The following is a 21,979-nucleotide window of genomic DNA, read 5'->3' as shown; positions in this document are numbered from 1 at the left end:
TGAGTCCTTAATCTCTTTCTCTATCACTCAGCTCGCTCAACTCGCCTCTTCATAGCATGCCGCCGCCAGTGTCGGCCTTCACACACTGTTGCCATCATAATTATTCGTCACTTGCCTCCACCCTAGCTCGCAAGTGCAGATGCCTCTGCCCTCGGCCACCACCCTTCGCTGCTTTTGGCTCTAAGCTTATGCCGTCATGATTGCTACATTTGAGGCCGATTGAGGTGGTTAATCTCAGATTGACCTAGGGCTGAGGTTGTGAGGTCTTGGCGACGACCTGCGTCACCAAGCATGAGGTGGTGCAAGCAGAGAGAGGAAGAGATGGAGGAGAGTGAGAGATCAGTTATCAATTGCGATCAACTTATTGAAATCTATTTAAAATCTAGTAAAGGTAACTAGTGACTTGTGGCCTGGCCCAGAGGCAATGGCATTGGTTAGGGCAATTTAACCAACCGAATGGTGGCTCCGGATTTGAACGTCTGATGGCAAGGTGGATTTGGCTAAGAATTTGAGTGTCGGTGATGGATGATAGCAAAAAGAACTTGTTGGCGAAGTGATGATGTTTGCCACGAGGGCCTAAATGGTGATGAGGGGGATTTGTGGCTGTTGGTGCTGCAATGAATGAAATTTGTTGCTGCTAACATGGAAAGTGGACTTGATGATAATTTGGGTATCCAAAAGAAAGTTCTTGAAGGGAGATTCTAAAGTTCCCACATAGATTTAAGATGAATGAAAAATATTAGGTGAAAATCAATCAACTCTTGAATATAAAACTCCTTGAAATTCTGTATTTTAAAGTGATTCAGGCACTCTACTCATCATTAGTTCAAATCATACTTAGAATAGAAGAAGTGGCAGGAAGATGAACAATATAAACGCTAGAGTATCTTTGTCATTCTTTTTCATCGAAATGGGGATGGAGCCAATAGAGACGTGAAATTAGCACGGCCTTACATCATGCACGGCACAAAGTTATTATTTTTCTTCGAGAGAATTTACTAGAAAATTATTTTCTCGGACCTTAACACCGGATAACTACTCTTCAGTAGGGATGGAAGATGCGAGATCCGACCCAACACCTTTGGGTATTTTATACAATGTTCTTAAAGCTTTCAATCAGCCTGGCAACGGGTCCAATTAGAACCTGATTTCGACCCGTCGGGCCTGACCCGAGTCCGCGGGCCCGTCCCGATTCCATATCCAGATTCGTCAAACCCGATCCAGACCCGACCCACGAAGAGGCCTTTCGATCTTTCGAATTAACCGCTACTTCTCTTCGTCTCTTTCTCCGCGCTCAAAACCCCTCTCGTCAAGCCAAGCAGAGAGATCGTCCTCGCATCGACGATCGGGAAAACCGGAGGGCCGTCGCCGCCGCCGCCGCCGCCGCCGGAGCCTCTCGAATGGAGGGCCAGACCGGAGGGGTGGCGTGTCCGTCGAACGAAGGGCTCGTGCATTTCATGTTGCAGAAGAGGCTCGAGCTCTCGCAGACCCCCAAGGGCTTGTCGGAGAACACGGAGGCCACTCTCGCCAGGGCGATTCGCAACGTTTCCCAGTCCCAGTCGCCGATAAGCTCCCTCAAGGAGTTATCGCAAGTAAAGTGAGTTCTCCCGCCCTTCTCTCGGAGAGTCTCGAATCGTTCTGGCCGGCTTAATTGGTCTTTGGGGATAGAATTCCCCTTGCCGAAGCATCCTGGGCATTGTGAATATGTTGGGAAGTTCTAGCGCGATGTTTACTTGTGCATTTCTTGTGGGCCTTTTGGATTAGGGGCGTTGGGAAGTGGATTTTGAAGCTCGTGCGAGGATATTTCGAGAATGATACGCCCAATTCGGACAATGAAGACTTGATCACCAAGGGTACTATCAGTCCCTTCTCTTTCTGATTCTTACAGCTAATTTGTTCCCAATTCATGTTCTTCTTGTTCCAATCTTAAAATGCAGTGTAATGATACTTGCAAGTTATGTTTCGCTGTAAGATATAGCAATCCTCACCGGGAACTGAATGCATTCATCTTGAACTAAAGCTCTGTATTTTACATAGCATAGTGATCGAAAGTGATTCACGTAGATGGAGATGTTGAATTCGTTGGTTATCTCCGAGAAATAAGCAACGTCTTTTTGTCGCAGGTAAGAATGCCAAAGGAACCAAACGTTATCTTCCCAAAAAGAATTCTGTTGCCTATGCATTGCTGATTACTCTTTATAGGTAGAGAATATCTCATCTTCTCGAATTATATTTTGTAGTGGCTGTGAAGTTAATTTTTAAGTTGTTTATTCTTCAGGGGAACCTCAAACGGGAATGAATACATGCGTAAGCAAGAACTTATTGATGCAGCTGAAGCTAGCGGACTTTCTCGGGTGCCGATCGTGTAGGTCATTTGTTCATCAAATTTCTTTTTTTCTATGAATGGGGAGCTAACAGTTCATTCTGTAACCACGTTACTCTATTCTTAGTCCAGAAAAAGGAAAAGGGAAAGCTGGTCAATTTGGAAGTTCTCCAAGGGACTGGTACAGTGGATGGAGCTGCATGAAGACACTGATAACTAAGGGATTGGTTATGAAATCTAGCTGTCCAGCAAAGTATAGCACTTGTTTTATCTTGCAATTTCGTTAATGTCTTTTGCTAAGATCTGCTTATCTTGTGCTTTCTGTCATTGGTTTGTGGCCTTGCAGAATGTTGGATGATCTATCCTTCATTGCACTCCCATTTGAAACTTCTCAGCACATTTATATTTGAATGATTAATAATATTTAATCTGCTACTAACCATTCAAAAATGAAATGATAATGGGGATTTGGGAGATTCCATTTCTAGTGGATTATGTAAATGTAGTCAATTTCTGATATTAGTGATTATTCAACCATGGAGCAACCAGGTGAAAAGATTAATAATATTCAATCTGCTACTAACCATTCAAAGCTATGTTTGTTGTTGAAATAAAATGATGATGGGGATTTGGGAGATTCCATTTCTCGTGGATTATGTAAATGTAGTCAATTTCTGATATTAGTGATTATTCAATCATAGAGCAACCAGGTGAAAAGTCTACTTTCTGTTCACGAGTGACTGCCTATGTCTGCAATGGCTAAGGTATCTTACTTGTTATAAAAAATTGCAATTCATGGAGTAAGAAATATAGGAAGAAGGTGCACTGGTTGTAATGAGCATCTGCTATTTTCGTTGATTGTAGTAACTCCTAAACAGATAAGATGTAGAAGCATCTAGATTAATGGCTGTGCAGATCATGTTCTCTCAATCATCTGTCAGTAGCCTAGTGAACATTTAATTAATTAGTTGGGGGAGCCAGATCTGGACTGATATTTATCATGTGATAACTTTGTAGTTGGCTCAGTGCTTGATGAGAGTTTGTCCATAAACAGATACATGCTTTCTCAGGAAGGCAAGGATGCAGCACGAGACTGTCTGCTGAGGTCTGGTTTGGGGGACTCAGCTCACTCTGACAATGGATCTCTTGACCAGGACATTGTCAATGGGGTGAATCTGAAGACTGTGAGCCCTGAATCTTCTGAAGATTTGACAGTCCAACCTATCTTCGTGAGAGAGCGGCAAAACCCAACCGATATTCCCCCTGAAACTCTTGAGAGAGTAAGTTATTTCTTCTTAATATTGCTTAAGTAAATTACAGAGTGGACATATGTCAGATACCACAGTGAAGGAGCATATGCACAAACAGTTCAGGCATATTGGTCTTTCAGCTGTTGATCATTCAGCAATCATCAAATTATTTTGAGTTGTTCTTGGGCTTTTTTGTGGTGTCTTTATTAGTTCTGGATTTGTTTTGACTTCTTGCTATCATGTGTCTAGAATGTGGCACTTTCACTGTTTTTTTTTTTCCTTTTTCGTATTTGTTGAGAATGTAATTTTTCTATGTACTGTCAAAACCTTACTCATGCTAGTAGTGCAAATTTTTGTCTCCTTAGGGATACTTATGGGTCTGTGTAGTTATATCTCCTTTTACACTTATGATGTATGATGCAAGGTGTGGTATCTTTGGTTTAACTGGTCTTACTAATCGAGTGCTTATCTTAATGTTCTTGGTATGAGATGGCAATTCAGCAGTGTAATCTTCTAGGAAACTTTGTTGATCTTGTTTCTATAATGCTGAAATTGGAAAAAAGACATCCATGTCCTCGAACATTTTAGCTGGAGAAGCTGTGTTATAGACAAGGCTTTGAAATAAACTGTTCGTAAGTTATTCTCATGAACAGTGTCATTCACGACATGAGGTGAGGAGACATTCTCATTTTGCTGAAGTCAATTGGAAAATAGACTTGTTGATATCCACGTTGTTTGATCTTAAAACTGCTTGTACTTTTATGAATACCTAATCATGAAAATGATCTTTCTACTATGAAGGTAGCATTTTTTGCATGATGGAAGCTTCACATTTTGTCTAATATGGAATATTGTATCTTCATCTTCCAGTTTTTGGGCATGGGGTATGCGAAGGAGCAAGTTCTTCGTGCTGTTGCTGAAGTTTCAAAAACTTCCAATGGGAGGGATATTTCAACTCTATGGCCAGCAATTCTATGTCACCTTAGAGAGGATCAAGTATATGGTTGCTCCACCTCAACCACATTTGCCATGAAACGTTGTTCAACTTCAACCAGATCTGCGGTGGCACATGGTAATCACTTTCTCTGAAATTAAACTGATGATAATTTTAATAATTTACCACATATATCGCCATACAGTTTTGGATTATAAATATACTAATTGGGGAATTTCTTATTTTTCTACAATTAGGTCAAGTAGACATCGAAGGTAGTCAGAGTACAAGGGAGGAGCTTGGCTGTGATGATGCGACCAAGACCAAATACACCTTCACTGATTCATCACAGAACTCTTTCACCGTGAAACCTTGCTCCTCAAATGTATGTTTGCACTGGGTAATAGACAAATTATACATCTTTTCATGAATTTGCAGTCTCTGATTGTATTTTTAAATACATTATTAGAGAAATTACTGCTTCTCTTTGTGTATTCCTTTTTACCAAATGATGCTGATCCTTGATCTGGGACAAATTTAACCTCTCTCAATATTCCTTTTTTTTTTTTTTGGCGGTGATACTATGATAAGGACAGAACCTATATTATTTGAGTTAAATATCTGGGATTCTTTTTCAAGTTTCTAAGATGGGAATAATATTGCAAGGTTTTTTTTCAAGTTGTTATATGTTTATCCCTCTTTCGTTTCTGCATCAATATAAGATATCAGCTTTGGCTTTTTATTTATCAGATATCTTTTTTCCGCAAATATTTGTCGATCAGTTGGTGGTGATGCAAATTCTTATTTTCTTTTGCACCTAAATTCTTAGGATCATCCAGCAAGTGGATCAGGCTCTTCTAATGTGGAGGGCAGTATGAATGTTTTAAGCAAGCCGCCTCTGAATTTTGGAGAGAGGTTTCAGGATGTATATGAAGTAATCTTAATATTGGACGACCGAGAGCAATTTGCTACTCGTGGGTCAGTAAGTTTTGAGCTTGATTCTCTATCTTCCCCTGTCCTGTTTGGCAAGTTTGTACTATGCATTTTGCTCTACTTTTTTGTTAGGATTTTGCATGTCCATTTATTTTGGTAGATGCAAATTAACATTTATTTTGATGGCATTTTGAGCAACTTCTGTGGTTCTTGGAGTCGGTTAACAGTGTTGTTTCCATGAATTTCAATATCTGCAGTATATGGGGTAGTTTATTTAGTGAGGTGATGGATTCTTATGGTACTAATTGTACAAAAGTAGTCATCATTATAGTAGAAACTATCAGATAATTCCAAGTGGTTGGTTGTGTTGAGGAAACTTCACATCAAACTATAATTTTGCAAACAAATTTTCGGCTCTTGCCAATAAGTTGTTTTCTCAACTTCACAAATGTGGTACTTTTCCATTGAGTCTATCATTAATGTTAGGCTATTGATTGATGCTGCTATCGTGATATTGCCAGGTCACGTTCTCGGAGACTAATTGACAACATGTGCAGCCAATTTAACATCAAAGTAGAGGTTAGTGCTCATGAGTAATCCACCACTTTTGCACGATAAAACAATTTTTATTCTTTCTTTGTGAGGTTTGTAGGTAGAATAATATGGTTTTCATGTGTTTTTCGTCTTTACACATAAGAGCTCTGAAATTATGTGCAATAAAGGAATAACCTCTTTGTGAAATGCGTCTGGAGAATTCTTATGATCCTCATCTGGCTTTATTTCTATGGTGCATGGCTTGAATTATGTTCTTGATCCTGTAGTTTTGCAAACGATGCTCAACTCATGGTCATATTGATAGTATTTTCTCCACTATGATGGAAGAAGCATGAGTTTAATGAAAGTGAATGTCCAAATGCTTTAGAAAATTTCAAGTGAAGGCCTTTTATGTAGGAGTCATTTTATGCAGATGAAGGGAGTTCCACCTGTGATGTGTGATAGTACGAGTTAGTGCTTGCTCTTCGGGAATATCATGTAAAGTAGAAGAATAGGAAGTTAATTTTACTAGTCAAGGTAGCATTCATGCCATAAAAATTTAAGAGTTATTGACACTTAGTGAGTCAACCAAGTGTGCCAAGAATAGCGTCTTCTATTTTGTGTAAACGCCGTGAGGGAGTCCAATCTAAAAATTTAAGCTATTAGGTGGAGGGAGACTATATGTATATTAGGCCTATATAAATTCCGTTGACAAGTGATATTGGATACTTCAACAGGTGCCTGCGCTTTACTTGTCTGACTGCCCTCGTATTGCTGTCACCAAAATTATTTGCAGGTCAGGCGGCTGCCAGTAGGAGATGGAATCTGGATAGCTCGTCATAAATTTCATGATTCTGAATATGTTCTTGATTTTATAGTAGAGAGAAAGAAGGTTGAGGATTTGCGTTCTTCCATCAGAGACAATCGCTATAAGGATCAGAAATTCAAGCTTCTGGTACCTAGTTTCAGTTATTTAAATCATCAAGTAACTGTGAAATCCCTGGTTGTGAAATTTTAGCTGTGCAATTGCATGTTATAATGCGGTTGACCTGTCTAATAATGTTGCTGATAGTCACCTGCAGAGTTGTCATTTCTTGTGTTGTTTTGATGGTCTTTTACCTAAGTTTTCAACATGCAGCGTGAAGTTAAACTGTGTGTTCCTTGTCTTATCTTGATTTGGTGACTTGGCAGTGTAGGCAAAGCATTCTTTCATGTTTTGACATGTAGAGGCAGTTGGGACAAAAAGATGCTGTCTGTTAAAGTATTCATAGGAGAAAAACTTTTGCTGTTGATATTAGTATCAATAGTTTGTAACAACAATGATGATTTTTCACCAAAGTTGATCAGCTAATGTGATTAAAATAACCAGGAGAGCAAAGCTTAATAAGAGAACTTATGGTTCCTGCTGTATTTACTTGACGTCCATTATAGGTTTGACCTGTCATGTTTTTGTTCTGTTGGATGAAACTGATGAAATCGTAGCTTCAGAATTAGATGAGAATCCCATTAGCATGCATTGTGTATTAGCCTTTTGATGTGATCACTGATGATTAAGCTGACACTGGGTATTACAAATGTTTTAGAGGTGTGGGCTTAAGAAGTTGATTTACCTTGTGGAAGGTGATCCAAATCAGTGTGAAGCTGCCGAAAGCATCAAGACAGCGTAAGTATCTCATCCTAGGTACCGTACCTTGATTCTTTCTAGCCATTCTGTATTCAATTAATGAAATTATGGAATGTTAAAACAATGAAGACTATCATTGTTAAGCTGGCAATGGGGAGGGAAGGGTAGAGGCTAGAAAGTGGAAAGAAGAGAAGGATAGATTTTAAGAGAATGCATGATGAAGAAGAGAAGGATAGACTAAGGGGACAACAAAGCGGAGTAGAACAGTTGTGAAATGCCTCTTAGATTCCCTTCTTTTAATTTGTCGTTTTCTCAGAAGTTTCTAGGGCATGGATAGATGTAGTTTCCTTGCACTTTATTTAATTGTGAAATCCTTTATATGCAGATGAGTTTGCAAGATGGAAAATTTTCGAAGTGAGCGAAAAGTTCTGTAACATTATCATTTGCCAGTTTCCTTGTGAAGTAAAATAATGCAGTTGGGGCATTTGATATGTGATTTTTCTGTATAATATAAGTGAAATTTCTGTGCAACTAATGTGAACTTGGTGTAATTGCTGGTTAGTGGATTTTCATTTTATGTAGGATGTTCTTTTTTTTTTTTGGTAGCAAGCTTTCCTACTGAAGGTTTCCTGTTCTTGTGTTGATGACTTCTTGTCTGATCAGTTAATTATGAGTTTTTCTTAAACTGTAAGTAATTTTATCCCATGCAGTTGTTTCACGACAGAGATTCTGGAGGGTTTTGACGTGCAGAGAACAAGCGGTCTAGCTGATACACTTAAGAAGTATGGTCATCTAACTCAAGCAATTATTCATTATTACACATCACAGTCGCAAGATGACCAGTTCAAATGCACTGGGGTTTGCCCACCTTTCGATGATTTTATCAAAAGCTGCCAAGATGCGGAGAAAATGATTGTGAGTGATGTCTTTGCGATACAACTCATGCAGGTACTTGCTCTTTTCATAGTAAGGATAGATTTGGTCATATTGTAAAACTGAAATTACTGGAAAAAGATTCTATTAACAATAAAGGTCGATCTTTCTGTTGCTCAGGAGTTATATTTAGGCTTTTTTTACCTACTGGATAAATGTTGAGTTCTATGTCTAATTGCTGGAATTGTTGATAAAATTTTCCCCAATTGGATGATCAAATTATGTGAGATTGTGTGTGCAGGTTCCACAAGTGACTGAAGAAACTGCTATAGCTGTTATCGACATGTACCCAACACTTCTCTCTCTTGCCCGTGCCTACGCTCTTCTGGTGAGTGCTGATGTACGTGAAGTTATTCATTTTCACATTGCAAATATATATTACATGATTTACAAGAATGGCAGCTCTCTCCAGTGTAAAACATATAAATAATCTTCAAGTTATATAGTTTAGAAAGTGCGGGTAGAAACTATATTAGCTTATATGACTGGAATAGGATATGATAGTTAAAAGGTCGTAGTAACCATAGTAGGACTGAAGAAGCTTCTGAAGCCATTCCTACATTTCTTCGACACTTCTGTATCTATGCATTGGATCCTGTTCTTGACATGTTTCCAATCAGTCTATCTCTTGCCCATGTCTATTCTGTCTAATGAGAGCACAGTCCTTGAATTTTTTTCATGATAGAGTTGCCTTCTCTAAATTGAGAACGTGCATAGAGTGACATAGCACAATGTGTAATCGAAGCAATGTTTTTGTCATGCAATTGAAACAGAACAGTACTTTGATATGTTTCTTTCACTGTAATCCTGATTCCTCGTCTGTTCCATAATTGGGAAGGATGGCGACCTATGTGCTCAAGAGGAAATGCTAACGAAGCAGACCAACAATGTTGTCAACAAGCTTGCCAGTAAAAACATCTTCCGATTGGTGTGGGGCGATTGATTTCTGTTACCTCTTAAACCTTGACGATATGATGCTGGTCAAAAGATTTACGCGTCTAACACTGAAAAGAAAAGGGGGAAGATGTGAATGAAAAAAACTCTGCATCGATGCTTGAGCATTAGGATGTGCACAGTAATATGATTTTGGCTTTCCAATATCAATCCAATGCTCTTGAGGGCAGGAATATGCCTACTTTGCTGGATGGTGATCAATTGAATGTTTGGTAACATGTGGCATAGCTGCTGGAAATGGCATATCAAGAACTGGAACTTTTTGACTCAGTTTGACAACCTAGCATTTTAAAGATTTCACCAAGGACGGGAAACCTGTTGAAATCGAGAGATCGTACAGCTGAAGGCGAGACGTCTACCTTCTATGTCTTGTATGATTTAGTCAAATGCTAAAATGATGGCACGACTTGTTTGGAGCTAAATATGAGCTCGCGGAGTTTTGTTACAGAAGATTCATCTAAGGAACACCTGTTCCGAAATTGATAGGTGCTCTGGAGCGCACAGCTTGTTTTTAACTTCTAAAGAATGAAAGAAAGTCGAAACACGGCGGTAATCCATTTTGCAATTTTTTCATCTATCCGACTATAGTCAAACTCTTCACCTCGACTGTAAATTATTTTGCATTACTTTGATTCAAATGTCTCAAACCCATGTCACCGCACACATATTATCCCCTAGAAAATGTCATCGTCTTCCTCGTCGATCCTTCCTAAACCCGTGCGGCGAGACAAAATACGAACCTGATGCAACCAAGGACCAAGCCGAATTGGGAGGACTGCAGTGAAAAGCGGCATCTAGAAAAATTGTGATGAAGTTGCATCTTCGCCGCCCCTGGTCCATTCTAACTTTCTTGGGGTTTTCACTCTCGAAAGCTTGATGATACATGTCGGATGCTTGGTGGGGAAGGCGGCTCGCCATCGCTGATTTTGCTAAACGACAATTCACTAAATGCCAAGGGAAAAGAAGAAAGGGAATCGTCTGGCTTGGAGCACACTACGTGAAAGAGCCCCTCAAGGAAGGATGTACCAGGGGCATTGCATGAACGTCCCTGTCCCCCTTTCCGTGAACCAACAGTGCCCCTTTCCGTGCTCGTTACGTGGATAAGACGATGAGCTTGGGTCCGACGATGGACTGAGGAGGCTTAGTGGGAGCTGCGGATCCTGTCATTTGGTGCTTAATTGATATCATGTATACTTTATATCCAAAAGAACATGAATCATATTTTGTTTAGTGTAATTTTACACAAACGGTGTATACTAGAGAAATTTGTCCAAACAATTCAAGGACCTTTCAATTTAACTAATTTAATACTTAACCTTTTGACAATTATGAATGTTTATGAATTTTTAAATTTCTTATCTTTACTTTTCTTCTATGTTGTTCTTCTTCCCCAAAAGTTTGGCAGAGTTGGGCGAAGGCTGGTGACCCTCGTAGATTACGAGTAAGGCGAGGTCATAGCCAACTCGCACAACACTAGCGAGGGCCACCTAGTGACTGACAAGGGCATCACGACACTCGCTTGTGGCAAGTAAGGGTCATTGGCCATCACCAAGGCCCCGGTGACCCATGCCAGCCCTTCAAGGAAGAAGAACAATAATAATAATAATAATAATAATAATAATTATTATTATTATTATCTTTAAAATTATTATTTTTAAAAAAATGAAAAATAATTTTAAAAAAATTGAAAAATCAATCATGTCCATATTATCAATTTCCAACCAAAATTGATTATAAGAACTAAATTAATCAAGTTAAAAGGTTTAGGAATGAATTAGTCATCATAATAGATTTAAAACATTTTGGACAATTAGCCCACGTATATTATATATGTAAACTGTCTTTATGGTTTTGCGATCTATTCTATGTCCACGCGTGTTTAAGGATCCATTTCCTTGTTGAGCTTTCATATGGAGGGGGGGCTACATGTCTCTTCGGCACAAAAGAGAAACGATGCTCCTTGCTCTTAGAATATCCGTATCATCTTACAAGAGTAAGGAATTTTCCCTACCCGTACAAACCAATGGTTCGTCGTTAGTTTCGTGTGGATTATCTTCGTAACTTTTGATGTGATGAAGTGATCATCCTCAAAAGACCCCATCAGGCTGTCGCGTGGCATAGGATTCCCTTTGATTCGGTGTGTCGAAAAAGACCTCGTTATTTGTCCATTTTTCTTCATAAACAAATGTTAGAACAATTTATACTTCATAGCATTATCTTAATTTTTAGCATATTCTTATGGTCCTTCTCCGTCCTTTCAAAGGTATAATCTTTATCGGCCGCTTGGTTATTTCGATTGTAATTCATATGAGTTATAGTCATCTAGTAGAAGTTAATGACAAGTTGAAGCAAAAATAAGTAGTGAAACATTTTGTTTATTAAGACTTGACTAGCAATACTACATTCATTAACAAAATCATTCTCTAAGTACATTTCATCAGATTGGACAAATTATATGTCAAGATATACTCAAGTCACCACCATTACTCCATAAGAAAAGCCCGTTCTACCCATTTTATATATGTTACATGATGATTGATTTTGCTCATCACCTCACCAGTAAAATGGTGCTATAAAGTCTGTCTTTCGTCGAGATTGTCTTTTATCTTAGAGGGTGAAAACGGCTCCTCTAACTTTGTCCTCCTTGATTCTAACACTTCCTCATGGGGCCTTCCATTCATTTGTTTTTCTTTCGATTCTATGATGACATCCTTATCATTTAACTTGACTCCAAGGACTAGCACTTAAAATATTTGCTTGACTGACTTAGAGATATTTGCTAACGATGCCTACAAAGCTACAAAATGTCCTTCCTATGAAAACACCCTCACTAAGACATTGTTAGGACCGACATCTTACCGCTTAGGACAAGAAGTTAGCTTTCATGACGAGAGGACAAATCGTCTTTCTTAGGAACAAGCAAATCTAGGAAATTTCCAAAAGCAATATTCACCTCTCCCTTTCAATATTCAATGATTGTATCTTGCTCTTTGGAATTACCTACCTTAGTTCACCAATCTCTCACCAACGAAGACCTTTAAAGTAATCAAACATAATATTTGGTCAAACATGGAGTTCAGACCATAAACAAGAAAAGAGAAAAAAGACCTAAACATCTTGATTAACTGCATACTAATTAACCTGCGTAGTTTTAAGGCATGTCTATTTGATTCTTTGTCTGAAGAGGGTTTACGTGATTCAGTACTAGGATGAACAAAACCAGTCACTAGTTTGCTAACAAGGTTGCTTGCCTTTGGCAATGGGGAAAACCTGCCACATAAACTAAAATTGTCAGAGAATTCTGTACCCTTGCTTTATCATCTATCTCTAGTTTGTATCCACTTTTGAGGGAGCGTGTGAAGCGAAGACAGATGCTTTCGTCTGTCCACATGCGAATTTGGCATATCTGAGGGGGGCGTAATTGTTGACCGATTTACAACAAGCAAGAAAACATGGCTTTTGTCTTCACAACCCAAAGCCAGAAAGAAAAAAAGGGGAGAGAGAAAAGATTAGGGCTTTGGACGTTCGGAGAGAACAAAACAGAAGGATTAACCGGTCATGTAAGAAGGAAATCTTGCCTCCATTAAAGAGGTATGCTCACATTTATTTGCTTGAAGGCAAGCAGAATCTTGTAGCTGAAATTGCACATGATGTATCAACGACAGAAAGGCTTGCTTGTAAAAGGTGAATAACTTGGTAGGCACAAAGCAACGTTAGCACCCTATTTTTAGTGCTGAAGGCATGTTTGGCAACCAATAATGCCAACACCATGCCACCACCAAAAACCATGAGTCCTGTTTTCTTTTATTTACTTTTCCAAATTATAATGAAGATACCTAATCAAAAGTCCAGCATGCTACTGGCAACGCAGATGGTGGACTGGACATAAACATAAGTCCTTGCAGTACCCTCCACTAAGGAAACACATTGATTTGTTTAATTAACCATGATGTGGTGTACCACTACTCTTAACCCAATATTAAAAGGCTTTCTTTTTGGGTTGCATATCCCAATATTCAAGATTATGTGGGCAACCTGTTGCTTGCTTCAGACAAATTGTTCATGGGTTTTTTTTTTTAATTATTTCTTTTTCCCTCTTGAAAGAATGTGCATAGGAATTCTCAGGAATGGAACTATCAAATTCCAAGAACCCTCCCATTCAAAAACTCCACCAGTAAAGTTGAAATGTTTTTATATCTACTTTTGGCTTGTTCCACAATCTCCTTGTCCCAGTGTCCTCAGACTCCTAGCATCTAAAACTAAAAAGGAAGAAATAAAAACAAAGTACCAAGTGGATGGTCTCTTCTCACTTGCCTTTCGAAAAGAATCCAAATGCAGATTTTGGAGGGACTTGGGAGGCTTTCCTTGCAATCCCCACTATCCCCCACTAAGCAACAAGAAAAGGTGTTGTTTTGTTTTGTTATGACATGCTTGGATCAACAGTTTTCTTGAGAATAGCCCCAAATTCTGGCCAGCTTTTATTCTCATCCACTTCATGTCCAGACAAAGCTCTGCCTAGTGAGAGAGTGAGAGAACAAAACAATTTTTTGGAACAGACAGGGAGAGAGAGGGAGGAGGAGGGGCTCTGGATTTCAGAAATTCCATATTCCTCTGGTCCTAACAAAAAACAACAAAACAATGACGACAAACACAACCTCGTGCTTTGTCGCCAACGCAGCCATGGAAAAGTTCTTCAAGACAAGAGCTTTTATCCCAATTGGCTCGCTCTGCAATAAAACCCTAGATGCTCAGAAGTTTTCTTGGAGTCTTTTCTGGGTTTGTGGCTCATCAACATTCCCAGCTCAGTGACGGATATCTGCTGCTCCGCTGGAGCACGGATTCAAGAAGCAAGCATCCATCGGCATTTGATCCGGTAAGTCTTTTGATCCTGCTCATTTCTTTGAGTATGGCTTGGGGGTGATTTTTTTATTTTTTATTTTTAATAGAAAGAAGGAATCATAGCATGTCCTTGAATATCTTAAGTAAATGATGTGGTTCATTTTTTTCTTTTGGGGAATGAAAGTAGTTGCTTTCTTGATCTTGGAAAGCTCAAACCACTTTAAGAACCAAGAAGTAGAAGTGCCCAATTGACTATATTGAGCAACAAATGGTGTGAATTGTTCAGGTCTCGGTGAGAAACCGGACAGCTGCAGTAGAAAAGGCTTCCGTTTTAGCTGTTGTGTTCTTTATCGGCAATTAAATGAGGAAGTGTCTCATCGAGGAATCAATTTATTTGTAACTCCAACCGTCTCAGTATAAGAGGTTGGAAGTTGATGAAGGTGGATGACTACCTTTTATTAATTTGTTCTGTGAGTGGTGAGATGCTCAACGTCATTTGGTAGGTCGTTTAATGTTGTTCATTTCTGGAGTTTACTTTGACTGTTTTGCCTTTCTAGGTTGAGCTACTCACTGAAATTGAGTTCTGCAGTAAGGAGTCCTGGCTTGCATCTGTTCTCATGTCCTTCCTTTTTTTCCAAAGCAAAGGAACTTTGGTGTGACTGCTTGGGATTGACTTTTCTTGCATGATCTGATTTCATTGTAGTGGTGCAGGTGAGGTCACATCACTTCAAGGTTCATCAATGACGGGTATGCTTCACGACGAGGGATCATCACCCGTAACTTCATCCCCACTTCAAATGTTTTCGTTGATGTCACTTTCTCCCGGCATAGGATCACCATACCCATTGCTCAGGGAAGTTAGTCCTGAAGACAGGGGTTTGTGGTTGATCCGTTATCTTATTGGCTGCGCTAACCATGTCGCTGCTGGTAGTGTAGATAATGCCAATATTTGCCTTGAGCAAATCTCCCATCATGCTTCTCCAGATGGCGATACTATGCAGCGAATCGCTGCTTACTTCACTGAAGCACTTGCTGACCGGATACTCAAAGGTTGGCCAGGCCTTCATAAAGCCCTTAATTCCACGAAAATATCCCCAGTGTCCGAGGAAATCCTTGTCAAACGATGGTTTTTTGAGCTTTGCCCCTTCTTGAAGCTCGCATATGTAATCACTAATCAGGCCATACTAGAAGCGATGGATGGGGAGAAGATGGTTCACATTATCGACCTCAACTCATTTGAGCCTGCCCAGTGGGTCAATCTTCTTCAGTCACTAAGTGGTAGGCCAGAAGGCCCACCTCACTTGAGGATTACAGGTATCCATGAACAGAAAGAGGTTTTAGATCAAATGGCTCTTCGATTGAATGAAGAAGCTGAAAAATTGGATATCCCGTTTCAGTTCAATCCTGTTGTCTGCAAACTGGAAAATCTTGATCTAGAAAGTTTGCGCGTTAAGACTGGTGAAGCACTTGCAATTAGCTCTGTTCTCCAGCTGCATACCATCTTGGCAGCTGATGATGAGATGCAGCGGAGGACCTCGCCTTCTGCATCCAACAGTTCAAATTCTAGTCATCAACAGAGAGCTTTGCATATGAAGCAGCGCACTCTAGGAGAGTGGCTTGAGAAAGATGTGGTCAATCTATATTGCGCTAGTCCTGACTCAGCCTTGGTATCTTCACCAAAGATGGGGGGCTTTTTAACTTCCCTTTGGGGATTGTCGCCTAAGCTAATGGTGATTACTGAGCAAGAGTCAAACCATAATGGCACCTTAATGGAGAGATATGTGGAAGCATTGTATTTCTATGGTTCCCTGTTTGATTGTCTGGAGTCTACTGTTCCAAGAGCATCGGTAGAGCGACAAAAGGTTGAGAAGATGCTGTTCGGAGAGGAAATTAAAAATATCATTGCTTGCGAGGGCATTCAGAGGAAGGAGAGACATGAGAAGCTTGAAAAGTGGATTTTGAGGCTTGAGTTAGCTGGGTTCGGAAAGGTGTCCTTAAGTTACAATGGTTTGTTGCAGGCAGGGAGGTTACTGCAGAACTATGGTTATGATGGGTACACCCTAAAAGAAGAGAATGGGTGCCTCCTCTTATGTTGGCACGACCGGCCCCTGTTTTCAGTTTCAGCCTGGAGATTTAGGAGGTAGAAAATAGTATTGTGTATCATGTGGGAGTTGTGTTCTTCTCTTTTCTCCTATTTTCCAATTTTCTTTCATATTTTGTATAAAGAAACTGAAGCTCTTCTTTCTCAGCACGTGCATAGTGAACTGACGGAGAGAATCCAATTTACTCATCTCTCTGCCATGACTGTTTTAAATTTACTTTTCCCCTTTTGGTGGAATCTTTAACTTTTTCTGCCTCCTGGTTGCATCTAGCCTATATATAGGCTCATTTGGTTTTTGTTCATTTGAACATAGTCACTCGATTTTCTTCCTCTCTGTTTCATTTGAATCATGACAATACATGCTGAATCCTGTGCCCATCCATCCTTGCTCCCCTACTTGTCTAGTGAACCTGTTCTTGGTAAATTTTGTTTTGTTAGATTATATCTTCAGCTTGTTTTGTAATGTGCTAGGATGTAGTGTAATTTCTCTGATTAAGAGAAAATACATGGTGTTCCTGAAGAGTGCTATCTGCATTCTCATTGTTGCACACTTTCCATGGGACCAAAAATTCCTGATAACACTCTCAGATGATTTATTATTGATCAGTCCTAAAGCCACTAGGTCTTCCAGCTTACATGACTTTTGAGTCTTAGGATGTCATAAACAGAAGATAAGCTAGTTTTTTTCTTCCAGGTGTGAACGTATGCTTATGCCGGACTGTTATGTGATGATATGTTTTTGGGTCGGAAATGATTGAGAAATATGAGAAGTGTGATGAAGAAGAGTAAAAAAGAAAGCTTTGGAGTAAGAAGTGGATGACATGCAGAATTTCATGTCTTTCAAGTGATTTATTCTGTTGAGCTGCTGCCATTTCGTTGGTTTTGGCGGAGTATATCTTCTACTCCCTATTCAAAGCGATCTCTTATTCGATAAATGAGATTAACTTCACATTCAAATGAATAATAGATGAAGAAGGTCTTACTGTTGCCATTCCTTTTGCTGATATTGTGGCACCAGTCCCTACCTAGACAAAGTTATGACTTGGAAAAATGAAAGTAATGACATATCTTTTTTGTCCTTATCACAGAAAAGAATGAGCATTATTCTTATTTGGAGAGGACATATTCGTCCCATCAATGGGTCGGATCAATCTGGCTACCCCTGATTCCATCATCTAATCTCAGTTCTCATGTTTGCATTGTGTTTCTGTTCAAGCAGCAAGCGCCACGGATAGGAGTTCGTTCCATGTATCTGGAAGTCCTGCAATACACCAGTGTGTGCAGTCCATAACGTGGAGACCAGTGTAAGTGCTAGGATGTGCATCTTTCCTCAGCTGAGAAAGAGTGGTAATGTCCAGCAAATGAACAGGTTTTCTGATGCTACTTATCACTTCTTTCACCACGTATGCTGCAGCCGGCAACCCAGCTGGGTATGTCGATCCAGTCATCGGTAGCTTCTCCTTCGAACAGTCCTTCACTCCTGGCTCGTACCATTCTGTCCCGCTAAACTCATCAAATTGTTGAAGCAATCAGTACACATTTGACTCTTTGCTTTACTGAAGTTGGATTGAAAAGAAAAGAACTTACTTGTAGTGAGAGGGTGAAATTCCTTGAAAGAAGACTCTAGTTTTAATCGTGTCTACATCCGAGTCCACCCACTTCGCCCACGTCGTCAATGCTTTGCGAAATGCGACCATCCGATCCATGTCTCTGTATGTGCGATCACCTTCTTGAATGTAATCCCATCTGCAGGTGACCAGAAAGAAGGTCTGTTTATGCATCTTTCATCCAGTAGAAGACAGCACAACTTCTATAGAAAATACAACGTACTGCTGCTTATCTCCTCTCCGGTACCACCATTGCCAAGTATTGAAGATCAACACATCCATGTCCTTCCATAAACCACCGTTCTTAAGCGAATCTAGCTTCAAAACTCTACCGATGCTTTCCACTTCAATGTCGACCATGTATAGAGAGTGAAATAGCATTACGGATACTCCATAGTCCTGCACGATGGTATTGTCATAAGATCAATGAACTCATTCACTTCTTACTCATTGCATGTTGTCCATTATTAAGCTAATCATCCAGACATTTTGATCTAACTCTTTGAGGAAGTAAAATTTTTTCAATCACCTGAAATGTGACTGTAGAAATTGAGCCCTCCGTCTCCTGCGAGATACTGGAATTCGGTGCGCCAGCATGAAGCAAGCATATCAAAGATTGCCAGTTGTTTAGGCTTAAGGAGTCTCCAATGTACATTATCTTCTTGCCCTGAAACCTTGATAGGAAACCTTGAGCATCGAATCTGCAACATCATTCAGAAACACGTATTTCACCGACAACATGATGCATACACTATGGAAAATTCTGCATAACCATCCATTCGTATCACCTTCATTGCCTCCAGATGTCACGAGTTTGTAGAAAGTCATCGTGAAGGGCAAAGACACAAAATTTGCCAAGAGGCAGTACCAACTTTCTTCTGACAATCATTCCCCAACTAACATGAACCGAAAAATATTCGATGCCGGTAGAAGAAAGGAACCAGGTGGTTCGCAACTTTGAACTTTGAAGAGGCTCTTCTTCTTCTCTCGAAGGAACTAGTTTCACCGTACACCAACGTTAGGTCAGGTCTCAAAAAGATAGCAGTACCTTTTTGACTTCTGTCCACTTCTAAAGCCCAACCGCTGAATTAAAAGTTGTCACGGGGTGGCAAACTCTAGATTTAATAACATTGACGTTCAGGAAAAGGTGAGAACTTTTCAAAGTTCCCATCTTTTCGTGAGCGGCAAGATTGGCACCCACTAGCCCATGAATATTCTGAATTATGGTGTGAACACGACGACGACATGAGACGCGCCTGCGCACAAACACAGAGAGAGAGAGAGAGAGAGAGAGAGGTGTACCTAGGCAAGTCACAGCCATTGGGCTGCCATCTATACTTAAGGTAGAGCCGATCGGGTCGGCCGTACTTGAAGCAGTCGAACTCCTTGCGAACGAAAGGGCAGGCCGAGGGGTCATACAGAGGGTAAGAAGGGTCATATGCCCAACTCCCTTCATACACGTTACAGTTCTCCTCCGGCTCTTGTTTCTTACCCTTCACTCCAGTTGCACCCTCGCCCTGCAGCAGACCTGCTCCTGCAGAACTAACACACGAGTCGAGTGCCAGAGAAATGGCAACCAAGATAGCCAACACAATTCTCTGACACCCTGGAGCCATCTCTGTCTCTGCACTGAATCTTGACTGCACTCTTCACTCTTCACTTGAGAGAGAGAGAGAGAGAGAGAGAGAGAGATTGTTTTCCAAATCAATATACGTGCACTGCATAAGAAGAGGAGGAAGTTTGATTGGGGGCGTTGGTAATATAAATGGCTCGAGCCAATGCCAGAGTGTGTGATTAATGAAGTTAACCAAAAAGAAAAAAGATGCCAAAAAAATGGCCCTTTGGCCTGATCCGATGGCACATTGTGTGATGAACTGGAGAGAACAGAAGTAGATAAGTTGACGATAGAAGAGTTGCCTTCAATGGGCTGTAATGCAGATATTTAGAGAACTGCCAAATTTTGGTCACCGACCACATCGCAAGAAACTACCTTTCCGGCACAGGGACAGAAATATTTGGCCCCCTTATGTTTTTTTCTTTCCTGGAAAATGAGAAAATCACGGGAAGACTTTCAGTACAGAGACGTGGGCATTGAGTGAACTAGATCTCTGAAACACTCTCAAAGAAACAGAGCACGAGAGGGTGGACTGTACCAAATCTTAGTTACGGATCCATGTCGTGCATTTTGCAAATCTGGGGTCTCTTCACATGCGAAACACGTGACAAACAAACTCATCCGAGGAAGAGGAGCCACCTCGGGAATTTCTTATTGGATTCCAGCTTGCATCATGCATGTCATGTCACAGAGACAGAGACAGACAGAGCCAGAGACAGAGGGGTGGTTTTGCAAAGCTTGTTTTTGCGGGGAGAGAACCAAAAGAGGCTTCGGCTTTGACTTGCATGGAACTTGAAGACACGAGAATGGACACGGAGCAATCTCTGGAATCACCCGTGAGACAGAGTACCCATCATTTGTTTATACATTTTCCCTTCCTCTTGATACTTTCCCTCCGTCTTGTCAAAAGTTCCGAAGCCCCACTTCAGCTCTGATGATTGTAGTGGGAAAGCGATTTGATCATATGCAACCACTCATCAAGAAAGAAGCAAAATCTTGCGATGGAATCATGTCGTGGAGTCAAGATCGTGATGAAGACAATGATGGTAATGACCAGATGATGACAACCGAGCAACGGCTAAAAAATTAAAAGGAGAACAGTTTGCAGCAGAAAGATCCAGATGTAGTACAAACGATTTGGGTTACATGTGACATAGACTTTTGTATCCAATGATGACAAGTAGAAGAAAGAAGTTGGTAACTATTGGGCATCTCATATTTTAATTTCCATACTAACTCTAAGCACATTTCAATTTCAATTTTTTCCCATGACATTTCAAGACAATTTAATCAAGCAAATATATGATTAGACAAGTAGCAAAAAGGATAGGTAACTTAAAAAGCCAACACAATTTCATATCATTCTAATAAACCCCTCTTGGATTCTGGAATTTTAAATCGAATTTTTCTCTTCCTTCAATAAGCTAATCCGATTTTCTAAAGATTAAAAAAGATGCTCTCTTTTTTTCTTTTTTTTTTTGTGCACACATGAATTTTGCTAGTATTTAAAAAAAAATTGCTCTTGCTCTCTTTCTTTAGAATTCTCACCCTGTTATAGGTACTTTTATAAGCTTCGAAATTTCTAGGACCGCATCTGTAGTGCGTCCTCATTTCTTTAGTAAGGTTGGTAACTCAACCACTCATCTCAATTTAACTAATTAAATTCACCAGTCGCAATATAATATAGTAACATTCATACCTACTACGCGAATCGGAATCAATGTGCAGTCCTAACGTAGTCTTTTTATTAGGCTAATCAGAAAATAATTAATCAAGAATTTCCTAATGTCATCCATGGAAAGCAGGTCTTTTCCTTCGTTATCTCCACTAGTGCACAAGAATGAGGCAATAAATTGCTTATCAGTACTAGCATTGAAAGGCTGTCGATGAAATGGTGAAGATGTTGGTGAACACGCAAGTTCTCATAGTGAACTTCTAATTAGTCCTAATTTTGACAATTCCAAAAAAGAAAAAAGAAAATCAAATGGTGATTTTTAGACGCGAGGCAAATTTGAGATTAAAGATAAAGTTTTTCTATATTTCGTTAAACAAGTACGAGGCCGAATTTGGATTGGAGCTCAAATTGGGAGTTTTTTTTTAGTGGATTTAGCCAAAAAAACATAAAGAATAATTACCTAACTTTCCCGACTTTGGCACCGTCACGCAATAGCTCTTGAACTATAAAAAGTAACAGATTACCCCACCCCAAACTTTGGCAATGATTCCCACCAAAAAGGAAAAATTAAAAAAGGAAAAACTTTGGCACTGATGCACGATGGTCTCCCCAGCTATGAAAAAAAGTTACAGATCGGGCCTTCGAACTTCAAGCCTT

At 39.9% G+C, this 21,979-nt stretch overlaps 3 protein-coding genes across 12 annotated transcripts; 2 read left to right on the top strand and 1 right to left on the bottom strand.

Moving 5' to 3' along the window:
• Positions 1 to 1,190: 1,190 nt before the first annotated feature.
• On the top strand, positions 1,191 to 10,050 carry LOC104454563 (crossover junction endonuclease MUS81). 2 transcript variants are annotated; one of them, XM_010069461.3, is made up of 15 exons: positions 1,191 to 1,597; positions 1,765 to 1,853; positions 2,124 to 2,202; positions 2,279 to 2,365; positions 2,451 to 2,576; positions 3,378 to 3,603; positions 4,444 to 4,645; positions 4,765 to 4,907; positions 5,337 to 5,485; positions 5,962 to 6,019; positions 6,771 to 6,929; positions 7,558 to 7,637; positions 8,309 to 8,546; positions 8,773 to 8,859; positions 9,370 to 10,050. In XM_010069461.3, the coding sequence occupies exons 1-15, from the start codon at positions 1,401 to 1,403 to the stop codon at positions 9,472 to 9,474; spliced, it is 2,025 nt and encodes a 674-aa protein (XP_010067763.2). In that variant the 5' UTR covers positions 1,191 to 1,400; the 3' UTR covers positions 9,475 to 10,050. The 2 variants fall into 2 exon arrangements, with proteins under 2 accessions (XP_010067763.2, XP_018733384.2); XM_018877839.2 differs by having other exon boundaries at positions 1,284 to 1,597; positions 4,765 to 4,892.
• A 3,769-nt stretch (positions 10,051 to 13,819) lies between these two features.
• On the top strand, positions 13,820 to 18,128 carry LOC104454562 (scarecrow-like protein 3). 8 transcript variants are annotated; one of them, XM_039317119.1, is made up of 4 exons: positions 13,820 to 14,358; positions 15,036 to 15,071; positions 15,261 to 16,464; positions 17,120 to 17,343. In XM_039317119.1, exons 2-4 carry the CDS (start codon positions 15,065 to 15,067, stop codon positions 17,181 to 17,183), a joined length of 1,275 nt encoding a protein of 424 aa, XP_039173053.1. In that variant the 5' UTR covers positions 13,820 to 14,358; positions 15,036 to 15,064; the 3' UTR covers positions 17,184 to 17,343. The 8 variants fall into 8 exon arrangements, 7 of the variants coding, with proteins under 7 accessions (XP_039173053.1, XP_039173052.1, XP_010067760.2 ...); XM_039317118.1 differs by having other exon boundaries at positions 15,028 to 15,071; XR_005553034.1 differs by lacking the exon at positions 17,120 to 17,343 and adding exons at positions 17,645 to 17,729; positions 17,840 to 18,128 and having other exon boundaries at positions 13,822 to 14,358; positions 15,036 to 16,464.
• LOC104455945 (protein trichome birefringence-like 38) lies at positions 17,513 to 20,540 on the bottom strand. Of its 2 annotated transcripts, XM_018877843.2 has the most exons (6): positions 20,186 to 20,540; positions 19,335 to 20,073; positions 18,562 to 18,733; positions 18,256 to 18,431; positions 18,013 to 18,171; positions 17,513 to 17,928 (listed from the first exon to the last, which is right to left on the bottom strand). In XM_018877843.2, exons 2-6 carry the CDS (start codon positions 19,646 to 19,648, stop codon positions 17,637 to 17,639), a joined length of 1,113 nt encoding a protein of 370 aa, XP_018733388.2. In that variant the 5' UTR covers positions 19,649 to 20,073; positions 20,186 to 20,540; the 3' UTR covers positions 17,513 to 17,636. The 2 variants fall into 2 exon arrangements, with proteins under 2 accessions (XP_018733388.2, XP_039173054.1); XM_039317120.1 differs by lacking the exons at positions 19,335 to 20,073; positions 20,186 to 20,540 and adding an exon at positions 18,821 to 19,266.
• Positions 20,541 to 21,979: the final 1,439 nt, after the last annotated feature.

This window comes from Eucalyptus grandis, chromosome 7 (assembly GCF_016545825.1).
Source record: "Eucalyptus grandis isolate ANBG69807.140 chromosome 7, ASM1654582v1, whole genome shotgun sequence".
NCBI lineage: Eukaryota > Viridiplantae > Streptophyta > Magnoliopsida > Myrtales > Myrtaceae > Eucalyptus > Eucalyptus grandis.
This window is presented reverse-complemented; position numbering and strand designations above follow the sequence as displayed.

Bases quoted from the DNA above. Each gene is read 5' to 3' on its own strand.
- LOC104454563 (XM_010069461.3), top strand. From the start codon at position 1,401: ATGGAGGGCCAGACCGGAGGGGTGGCGTGTCCGTCGAACGAAGGGCTC. The intron at 2,366-2,450 runs GTAGGTCATTTG...CTCTATTCTTAG, and splicing joins CTTTCTCGGGTGCCGATCGT to TCCAGAAAAAGGAAAAGGGA. The intron at 4,646-4,764 runs GTAATCACTTTC...TTCTACAATTAG, and splicing joins CAGATCTGCGGTGGCACATG to GTCAAGTAGACATCGAAGGT.
- LOC104454562 (XM_010069458.3), top strand. From the start codon at position 15,065: ATGACGGGTATGCTTCACGACGAGGGATCATCACCCGTAACTTCATCC. The intron at 16,465-17,119 runs GTAGAAAATAGT...TTTTTCTTCCAG, and splicing joins TCAGCCTGGAGATTTAGGAG to GTGTGAACGTATGCTTATGC.
- LOC104455945 (XM_018877843.2), bottom strand. From the start codon at position 19,648: ATGGCTCCAGGGTGTCAGAGAATTGTGTTGGCTATCTTGGTTGCCATT. The intron at 18,734-19,334 runs GTACACCTCTCT...ATGATGTTGCAG, and splicing joins AATGGCTGTGACTTGCCTAG to ATTCGATGCTCAAGGTTTCC. The intron at 18,432-18,561 runs GTGATTGAAAAA...ACCATCGTGCAG, and splicing joins TTTCTACAGTCACATTTCAG to GACTATGGAGTATCCGTAAT.